The sequence below is a fragment of the Trichogramma pretiosum genome, unplaced genomic scaffold (assembly GCF_000599845.2).
Source record: "Trichogramma pretiosum strain Unisexual culture from Peru unplaced genomic scaffold, Tpre_2.0 scaffold150, whole genome shotgun sequence".
Taxonomy (NCBI): Eukaryota; Metazoa; Arthropoda; class Insecta; order Hymenoptera; family Trichogrammatidae; genus Trichogramma; species Trichogramma pretiosum.
This window is the reverse complement of record NW_019640847.1, coordinates 170310-181101: the sequence shown is the minus strand read 5'-3', so window position 1 is coordinate 181101 and position 10792 is coordinate 170310. Positions and strand designations below refer to the sequence as shown.

General features: G+C 46.1%; 1 protein-coding gene across 1 annotated transcript; it reads left to right on the top strand.

The window, feature by feature from the left end:
- The first annotated feature begins 5277 nt into the window (after positions 1 to 5277).
- On the top strand, positions 5278 to 8253 carry LOC111694660. The gene is made up of 5 exons (XM_023463582.1): positions 5278 to 5652; positions 5872 to 6280; positions 6659 to 7522; positions 7583 to 8194; positions 8246 to 8253. Exons 1-5 carry the CDS (start codon positions 5278 to 5280, stop codon positions 8251 to 8253), a joined length of 2268 nt encoding a protein of 755 aa, XP_023319350.1.
- Positions 8254 to 10792: the final 2539 nt, after the last annotated feature.

The following is a 10792-nucleotide window of genomic DNA, read 5'->3' as shown; positions in this document are numbered from 1 at the left end:
TTTGAAGGAGAATCGCGAAGCACGTCTTCGAAAAGATCTTGAATAGATTATCGATACAATGGGAGGCGCATCGATCGCTAGCAGAAATTTTAGACTTAGTTGCAATTTATTAATTATTATATTTATTTATGCAAAGTTCATCAACAAGTAAGAGGTAATTATTTAATTCAATACATTCGTTCCTCTCAGAGAAGCTTCTCGGTAAAATTTTTGTCGCATACGCTGATAGGTCCGTTGAACGAGTTCAACTGTAAACGAAATGAAAAAATTATAAAAAATCAAAAATGATAACAAGCTTCTGAATAACCTATCAATTTTTTTTCTTAAGTCAAGAGAGTGTAAAGAAATAAAAGAGCAAAATTATAATTTCATCATGTATTTTTAAAATTGCTAAGAAATATACTACTGTCAAGATTTTTTTGAAGATGATGAACTTTTTCATTACGATTGTAAAAAATAAGTAGCAAAAATATCACTCACCATCTTCGTTCAGTTTTTCACTGATTTTCAGCCATATTGTTTTTCAGCTGTCGATTCGCATAATTTGGAGATTTTACATCCCAGATTTCTGAATACTGTCTCACCAGATTGCTCAACTCCATCATTTTCTGCTCACTTAGCATAGACATTTTTTTCTTTTATTATTTATTATGGTTATGGCAGAAGACGGAAAAAAGTAGTGAAACAAAATAACTGACTACTCCCGCGGGTCTAATGAATATCGAATAAATTTGCCACTAGAGTGGAGTGAAAAAAAGGGTTATCATAGGACTTGACTGCGAAGTCACTTTTCTGAATTTCGTTTTGCTTTACATACGAGTTGCAAAACTTTTTTCGGCATTCTTAGCAAACGGCAAAATCACGAACCTGTTCAACATCAAATAATTCAACATTCTTAACAGAGCAATACGTTTGAATATTTGCCTTAGCTCAAATTACTGCTACTATGAACGCACCATCATTCTCATATTCAATGTTATTGGCCTAACCTGCCATTTTTGTTTTGAATTTTGCCCTTTGTGGCACATCTTATCGACATACGTGTTTTTGTTATCTGTAATTATATTCGACAAAGACGATATCAGTATATATAAGTATATTGCATAAATTAAACAGATTTTTCTCAAGCAGATAAAACTCACCCAAGTAGCTTTCACGCTCGCGGCACATACAAGTAATTCGGCCCGAACAGCTTTCACGCTCGCGGCGTATTCAATTAATTTAGCCCTAGTAATTTTTACGCGCGTGGCGCATATATTTTTCTTTTTTATTTTTGGGCCCACACAGCTCATCGCTGACGAGGCACACCTGACTCTCGCCTACGCAGCAGGGCTATCGCGGCCGAACATCGAGTCTTGAACGGACGGTTTTGTACTTTTTTCCTCGCAGCGAAGCAGTACTCTTCGCTCGAGAATTGCGGGTCCATATCACTCCCTGTAGAGGCTCGGTAATTCTCTTTTACGCCGTTCTCGGTGTTATTTGCCTCGGGCCGATTCGCCCTATTTACAGGCATATCCACATAATTCAATTAATAATTATTTTCTTTTTATAGAACTTTGTAGTTTCCCAGCTTATGAACTACAAACTTACTCCGAAACAGACTGCTGTACGAATCTAGTTACCTGAGGATATTGTGCAGAGTTTTTTGTTTCTCTCTCTCGATCATCGCTGGCATTTAGCAGCAAATTTATACATCGCATTCCTTGTTCGTTCCCTGTCTCACGGCAAATTTGAGATGTTCCTCTTACACGTACTTTACGTGTTAGCGCTGCGCAGACACCGGCAGTCGCTTGAGCGTCCGTTGAATACGATTAGTTTTGTGTTTCGCGGCGCACGATTTGCGCGTAGTGCACGCGTGCATTTTTGATTGCGCTGATATTTTCACCAAGAAGCACATCAACGACGCCTGAGTTTTAGAGAGACACTTGCCGTGTGGAGTGGGGCCGAATTTTTGCCTTGCGATTGTACACCCAGCCTTTAGCTGTGGCTAAACTTAAATTGGTTAACCGACAGGTCAGTGTAGCCTTGTAATTAATTGAGTAGCTTTCTCTCTACCGTATAGTTTTGATTTTTTTTATGCTGCCTTATCAGAATCGCGTTTCGACGTTGCGTTGTTATATGTTGTACGCGTTTTTTCTTTAATATAGAGCCACCGTCGTGCAGTGTTAGTCGACGCCGGTTCTTGCAGTTCCGTGCGGTCGCGTGTATGTTGGGTGGAGTGTATGTTACGCTATAACTATTGTAAATAGCGTCTGTACGACCAAGGTCGTTAATTAATTTTAAGATCGAGATTTGGGTTTGGACTTATTGATAGGAATCATTGTTTTCATTTCATTTATTTTATTTATTCTTTCTTTTTTTCATTGCAAAAATTCATACGCTGAAGGCTTCGTCCTGTCGGCGCGCGACTTTGTTTCGCTTGGTTTTCAGGCCGCATCCATTTAAATCATTTTTTCCTTCTTTCCCTTTTATTCCCTCATCATTACAATAGACCTGGTTTTCTTTCATAATCATTTTTTACCTACAATTCTTCTTCTTCCCTCTTACTGAACAGACTGTGACATAACTCCCCCAGACGCGCCCTCGGCCCCGCCGCCGGTCAACCCTGCTAATTTCGCGTCGGCGCATATCATGGATACCGCGGTCCCTGTTGTCGCTGCTGTGAGCAGCGCAGCAGCACCAACCCTTATCGATTTTATTAACACTCATTGCGTATTGGCCTCCTTGGCTCAGTGGGTATAGTTAGTTCTTGCCTGCTGATACAAGATACGCCGTAGGGCGTGGGTTCGATCCCCACCAGACGAATTTTCGAGATTCGTTTTTTCGCCTGGTGTGGTCGAGTCCGTGCCCGAGGTGGAGCGGGTACCACTCAAAAAGAAGACCCGGGCTATGTCATCAGCCTCCGAAGCGGTAAAAAACCCCGATCACTGTGCGAGCTGGAAGCGATAGGATAACCATAAGTAGGAGGCCGAGGCGAGGACTCACAAGGCTGGCAATAGATGACGCACAACACTCCCATGATGAAGTCAGAAGCGAGAACCACACTCACAAGAGGGCGTCGGAAGCGGGGGCCTAGGCCCCTCCAGCACGCATGATGGCGCCTGAAGCGAGAACCACACTCACAAGACGACAACAAAAAGGAGGAGTATCAAAAACTCACGGAGACTCACAGCGTAGCGCCGGAAGCGAGAACCACACTCACAAGATGGCACTAGACAGCGAGTTCTGAAGAAGACGTCCAACTCAGGAGGAGATGACCCGTTGGAGAATCGCGATCAGCCGTCTAGCCAGGCCGGTTCAGATAATTTTAACCCCCCAGGCAGGTCAAGTTTTTTCCCTTCGCTTACTTCATCTTTTACCTCGAATAAATCGTTTTCGTTTGTGGCCTTTTGGAGAAAACAGCCAGAGCTTTGGCTGGACACTATCGAGCAGAAATTCAACGCGTGCGGCATTTTTTCTGATCACGATAAATTTATTCATACTCTCGCTTCCTTGGGCAGCGATGTTATCGCGGAGCTTGGTGATTCGCTCAAGCTGGCCTGCCGAGCAGCAATAAATATAAGGCACTTCGATCGCTCTTATTGAGGAAATATGTCGAGCATGAGAAGACCAGGTTCCTAAGATTTCGCGACGGATCACTGGACGCGTGAAATCAGCTGCCGTCGGATTACCTTGATTCTCTCGTTGGATCGGGCGATAAATTGTTTAATAGAAACGCGATTTTAAAATGGTGGTCTTTGACGCTACCACCGCACATAGCCGTTCACCTTGACTCGGAAGTAACGATTGTAAACGAGAGGGACAACTTCAAACGCGCTGACGAGATATATTATAGATTGCAGGGGTCGGACAAGGTGTTTCCGTCGGTTCATAAAATAGACGCTGGATCGAGTATTTTACTTCCTCGGCGCAAGAGAGCGCGATTCTCGCGGGGCTTCAGAAGTCTATTGACACCCTTACTCAGGTCATGCTAAATGATAGGAGGTCGCGCACATCACTTGATGATGGCGCTTGTAATGATAATTTCCAGATGTCGGCGTTTCCCACCGGCGGCGATAGCTTCGCGGGCTCCGGCAGTCGTGGCGCCCTTGGTCGAGGCAATTTTCCTCGTAATCATAATAAAAGGAATTTCAATTCACACAATCGCGCATATCAGCATCAAAATTTTCCTCATTCGCAAAAGTTTAATGGTCCGAGCTTTAATAATCAGAATAGCCGAAATTTTAATTATGCAAATTTTTTAAATAATCAGAACAGTCAAAATTCAAATAACGCAAATTTCTGTAGCAATTAAAGTAGTCAAAATTTTAGTAACGCAAATTTTTTCAATAGTCAAGATAGATTTAACAATAACAATTATTCGAATGGGCATAATAGTCAAAATTATTTCAATAATCAATCAAATTTTCATAATCAAGTTTGGGCAAACAGCCAAGTTGGCTTAATTAACCCGAATGTCACTGATATTAATCACAACCAAAACTCTGTAAACAATTTTAGTAATAATTCAAACAACGTTCTCGTCCAGGATGGAGCCATGACTGTCGCCGGCCCGGGTGTTCCGGCCGCTGGGGTTTCTGCGTCTACCCGTGGAGTTTTCGATGACCCGACGCCGCGAGGCCTTTTATGCGTATACCACGCAAAGTTCGACATTCGAGCTAGAAAATGCGTACGCCCCTGTCCGTTAGAGCATCTGGTTTACCCAAAAAACTAGTTTCCGGGCCAATCGTGGGGTGTATTGACCCGGGCCTTTCTATTGATGCCACTACAGCCCCATCTTCCCCGTGCGTAAATAGTTTACCCCTTGTATCCAAAAGACTTTATGTTTTTGACAAATGCAGTTATTTAAGCCTGCTGATTGACTCCGGTGCTGATGTATCGGTCATACCTCGCGAACTGGTAGAGTCTGCGACCGAGTCGAGCCTTAGGCTCTATGCAGCCGATGCATCGCCTCTGAAGACCTAGGGTTCACATGATCTGACGCTGCAGTATAACCAGCCCGAGACGTTCGTCCATACCTTTATAGCTACTCACGTTCCGTACCCTATTCTTGGAGCTGATTTTATTTGCGATTATAAACTCTTAATCGATTTGGCCGGCAGGCGGTTGCTTCGTCGCGACGGCACGGTTTTCGCGTCCGGCGATTGCATCCGGTCCCCAAATTTTTCTTTATCATTGTTATCACCCGACCAGAAATATCGCGATCTTTTGTCGCCTTTTCCCACTTTATACGATGCAAAGCACAGAAAACCGCTTGAGGAATCTAAGGTTTGCCACATGATTGTTACCACAGGTGGTCCAGTTTCAGAGTCCTGTCGCAAGCTTTCGCTGGAGAAGCTGAAGGCGGCGCAGGAATTTTTCCGGGATCAGGATTTGGCGGAGCGCTCGAATAGCGCGTGGGCGTCCCCGATCCACTTAGTGGAAAAGAAAGACGGTTCCTGGAGGGTCTGTGGTGACTACCGCAAATTAAATAGTGTAACTGTTCCCGACAAATATCCGGTGAAACGTTTGCAGGATTTTTCGACTATTTTGTTTAACGCTACCGTTTTTAGCACGCTGGACCTTGAGAAGGCTTTCATGCAAATTTCGCTCAGGTCGGAGGATCGTTCGAAAACAGCACTCACTACTCCGTTTGGACTCTTTCAGTTCAAGGTAATGACTTTCGGGATGCGGAACGCGGCGCAGACCTTTCAAAGATACGCGGATTAGGTGTTGGGCGACCTCCCGTTTACATACGTGTACATAGATGATACCCTTATCGCTTCTCCGGACGTCGAGACACACCGCAAGCATGTCGAAATTGTTTTCGAGAGACTGAGAAAGGCCGCTTTGCAGTTAAATTTGAATAAGTGCGTTTTCGAGTCGAATCAGGTCGAGTTCCTCGGATTTTTAATTGACTGTAACGGTTATAAACCCTTGCCAGCCAAGGTAGAGAAAATTAATAATTTCCCGCGCCCACAAACTGTCGAGCAGTTGTGCCGCTTCCTGGGCATGATTAATTTTTACCATCACTGTATGCCGGGAAGCGCGCAGCTGCAAATAGAGTTGAACGGCCTGTTAACTTCACAGAAAAAGTGCGATAAGACCCCTATCAATTGGAACTCTAAAGCTATAGAGTCGTTCGAGCAACTTAAGAAGAGCCTCGCGGCCGCGGCTTACCTCGCTTTCCCGCAGGATGGGGCCCCATTACGAGTGTGTACGGACGCGTCGGACTCCGCGATGGGTGCTGTCCTTGAACAACAGGCTGCGGACCAGTGGAAGCTTTTAGCTTTTTTCTCTCGCAAGTTCGACCGCGCGCAGAGAGGTTATTCTACTTTCGATAGAGAGCTGACGGCGATAGTCGGGGCGGTGAAGCACTTTATGCACTAACTGCAAGGCGTCGCTTTCGTCGTATGCACCGATCATAAGCCCCTGCTTTCGATTTTGACACAGCCTTTGGATACCGCCTTGGCTTGATGTAGAAGACAGGTGGAGTTTTTATCAATGTTCGATATAACACTCGAATATCTGCCGGGTCCGGAGAACGCGGTGGCTGACACTTTGTCGCGACTCGACGAGGCGGAGCCGCAATCGGTTACGTGTTCGGAGTCTGCGGATCCCTCTACTTGGGTAAGCGCTATCTCACTACCCCTAAAACTCCCTTTAAATGAATTGACAGCAGCACAGGCAGATGATGATGAGCTCAGAAGGCTCCTTAAGGATCCGGCTCCTTCCTTCAAGCTGTGCAAGGTTGTCTGGCAGCCCTCGAATCAGCAGATTTTTGCAGAGGTTTCAACCAAGCGCATTCGACCGTATGTTCCCGGTTCCCTGCACTTTGAAGTTTTTGACATTTTCCACGGGCTAGCACACCCGGGCCCTAGAATTACGGATAAATTGATCCGAAAGTTTTATATTTGGCCCTCCATGTCACGCGACATAACATTATTTTGTAAAGCTTGCATGCCATGCCAGCAGTCCAAGGTAACTCGACATAACCGTCCGGCGCCGATGCATTTTGAGGCGCCGGACGCACGTTTCCAGCATGTACATATTGACTTGGTCGGTCCTCTCCCAAAGTGCCGAGGTTTTTCTTATTTATTAACTATGATTGATCGCTTCTCGTGGTGGCCTGAGGCAGTTCCCTTACAGGATATCACTGCTGAAACTGTTGCACGGGCTTTTGTTAAGCATTGGGTGTCACGTTTTGGTGCCCTTTCGATTCTCACTACAGATCAAAGTGGCCAGTTTGAGTCGAAGCTTTTTGAGGAGGTCTATCGCGTGTTGGGAATCGAGAAGATCCACACCACGCTGTATCACCCCCAGGCAAACGGGATGATCGAGCGTTTCCACAGAGACATCAAGGCAGCTTTCATGTGTAGAAGTGAGACTGGGGACAGGCTCGACGCGTTGCCGACGATAATGCTCGGGCTGAGAACCAGACCGATCCTCGATACTGATTTGAGCCCTGCCGAAATGTTATATGGGAGAGCTTTACGCATCCCTGGCATATTTTGCGAATACGACGATGACGACTATGACTCACGTGCTTTTAAAGAAACCTTTTTGCGCCATATGATTAGCTTGAAGCCATATGATTAGCCAGTGAAGCATAAAGACACTTCTAGACCTTTTTATTATGCCGATTTGGACGCTTGTTCCCATGTTTTTAAAATAATTAAGTGTGGCAAGCGCTCGCTGGAGAGACCTTACACAGGTCCGCATCGAGTTATTTCGCGCGACCCGTCTAAGAAACATATAGAGATTCAGGTCGATAACAGAATTGTCAGGGTCTCGGTAGATCAGTTAAAACCAGCTCATTTTCTTGATAAGGCCCGGGCCCATCAAGCCGTAGTCGATGCCGCGCCACCTCCAGGTCCCCTTGAGGCCGATGCTGCCGCGTCGCACCCGGTTCCCTCTACCTCGACTTGCGCACCATCGCACACTGTGTCTATCGATATTCCTGGCTCGTCCACCGCTGTGACGGCCTCGGTGCCTGCCCAAAATAACAAACAGACTTCAACTGATGTCCCGACGAACGCAAATGCGGCCGACATTGACGACGCCTTGTTACCTGATTATCCTGAGCTCACTGCCGGTGGGGCGGCTGACGTTCCTCTCCCTCTTGAACAACCCTCCTTTACATCTGAATACTCTCACGCTGGCACGTCTCAAGCCAACGGCAAGAGAAAAGCGCGCTCAAACAACAGACAGCCTAGTAAGAGAGGCAAAACGGTTTCTCATCGCCCCTTAAACTCTTCTTTTACAGAAAGCTAGTGGAGGCGTTCGACCACCTACGCCATGAGACCGAGGCAGCTATCAACCGCTTTCCGCATAGAGTCTGTCTATTCAGCGTCGGTCGCGTACGCGAAAGTATTTTCGCGTACGCGACATGGGCATTCTTATAAACGTTGCTTAACCATCGCGTACGCGACGGTACTGTTTTGACCCACGGAACATTCAGATCTCGCGTACGCGAAATCCGGCGCGTACGCGATGATACCACTGCGTACAAGACGGTAAAATTTGTTGACCTCGCGTGCGCCCAGAATGTTCCATAGACATGTCATAACACGCAACGGCGACTCCGATTCCTCCGAAATTGTAGAGTCGAGTAAATTTCAGGAAACGAAAGTACTCGTTCAACATCTTCGTCGTCGTGATCGTCGTTGCTGCTGAGCGCTGTATAGACTTTCGCGAATCATCTATTGACTCTGTGGCAGCACTGTTGTGTAGTCCCACAGAAGTCGTTGCGTCTTAGTAGCTGTAGTAGCGTGATTCCCCTTCCACGTCGGCACAGACTCTACGAGCGTCAGTCGTCGCTCAGCACTCGAGAAGTGAACGTCGACAAACAAGATGGACGTTAGCCTGAACAGCACCTATAATTCGGTCGAAGAGCTTACTTCGGCTATTCAACGATTTCAAGTGAAAACGAATAAAAAATTTTCGACGTCCAATACAAGCCTGTTACCTGATGGTCACAGAGATCACGATCGCCTGAAGTATCATTCCGTGTACTACAGGTACGTGGGAAATGGAGTGTACACGCGGTACTGGAATGGTTAACCCCAAAAAAAGCATACTCACAGCATACCTATTCCGGTTAATGACCCCGTTTTTGTTGGCGTGCCAAATGCTCAAAAGGGTAAATGTGTAACATCAAGACGAAAAGTTATGAGAGAAGAAATGGGAAAACTGCTAGAAACAGGCATTCTAGTAAAGGATAAAATATTTGAAAGAAGATTGAAAAATATAAAAAATTTGGAAGAGATGTGGCGGCAAGGTATAGAAGTCGACATCGTTCCAATCAGTGATAATTTACCCGAAATTAGCGCTCTGTCCTTGAGTACAAGAAGTACAGACTGCATTCAAATGCCGACTCCGCTAAAATTTCGTGGTAGATCAAAAAGTTTATGCAAGCCTAAAAGTCATAACAACAAAAAAAAATAAATATAATAATAATAAACATTGTATTGGATAGTTATTACGGTCAAATTTTTCTAATTATAAATAAACGTTACACACGTTGTGTGTATATAAGACAGTTATTTTCCTTTGCAAACTACAGCCTAAAGCAGCAGAGTAACACAGCAGCGGCGGCGATGCAGTTTGTAAATTTTATACCCGTGCAAATTCGACATTATTTTATCTTAGGATAATATTAAAAAAAACCTTTTTTTTAGCAAAGCATTCATTATTTTAATTTATAACTTAAATTTTCGGAGGAATCGGAGTCGCCGTTGCGTGTTATGACATGTCTGTTAGGTACTGAACTTGCCTTTCCTTGCACGGGCTTCTGCGCAAGCGCGTATCCGATGGAGATGCAGGTCGGTACGGGGCGATCTTCTGCTTGGTTGCTGCTGTGGGTTCGATTCCCGATAAACGCGTTGAAACGCGAAGAAGTCGTCGATGTACTCCTGGTGTCGATGGCACAAGACGATGAAAATAATGACCTCAGAGAGGTGGGTCGACGTTGCCTCGACTCTCGCGAGGAGGGCTTACGTCGGGGGAGGTCACGCCAACAGAATATAACAGACTCGTTGATATTCGTTGTGCACGTGCTCCGCTCGTTCGAACGGCAAGTCGGAGCTTGCAAGGGAGGATCGAGGACCCGCGAGTCGTGAGACTCAAGTGGCGCGACTCTTTCCTTTAGGTGATCCGGCCCGACTCGCCCGGGTTGACACTCGAACACGGGGTCGATCGCAAAAAGGGGAAGAGGGAATATCAGCGCTTGGTGTTGGAGCACCGCACCGAGATATTCTCGTTCGATGGACTATGTCCGTTAATTAGTTCTGAGACTAAAATCGCTAATCGTTCTCGAGATCAAGTCCACAAAGCTGCTCCGAGGTCGAGTCCTTCACGGATATTCTCCTATCAAAGTTCAAGTCCAGCGGAGGTCGCTTATGTACCTATTTCGCAAGTCGATCAGCCAAGAGCTCTGGGGATGCTCAGGTGGTTGTTCAAGAATGAATGACGACGCGCCAAAAAGCTGCACTCCTTATATACTCGACGGGATATCGGCGGCGCGAGGAAGAAAAGGGAAGGGAGCCGCCGGTCGGGTGATCAAGCCGCCGGTTTTTGGTGGCTGGAAGGCAAGGGAGGGAGCGCCAATGATTGTTTGGTAGGCGGAGTTGTGCCGAGTTCGGAGAAATGTTGTTTTGGTGGCGGCGCCCTTCATCGTGAGTTCGGAAAAGTTGCTTGTCTCGGTGCGCATTTGGCGGCGGCGCCCTTCATCGCAAGTTCGGGGAAATTTCCTGTCTCGGTACGCATTTGGTGGCGGCGCCTTTCATCGCAAGTTCGGGGAAATTTCCTATCT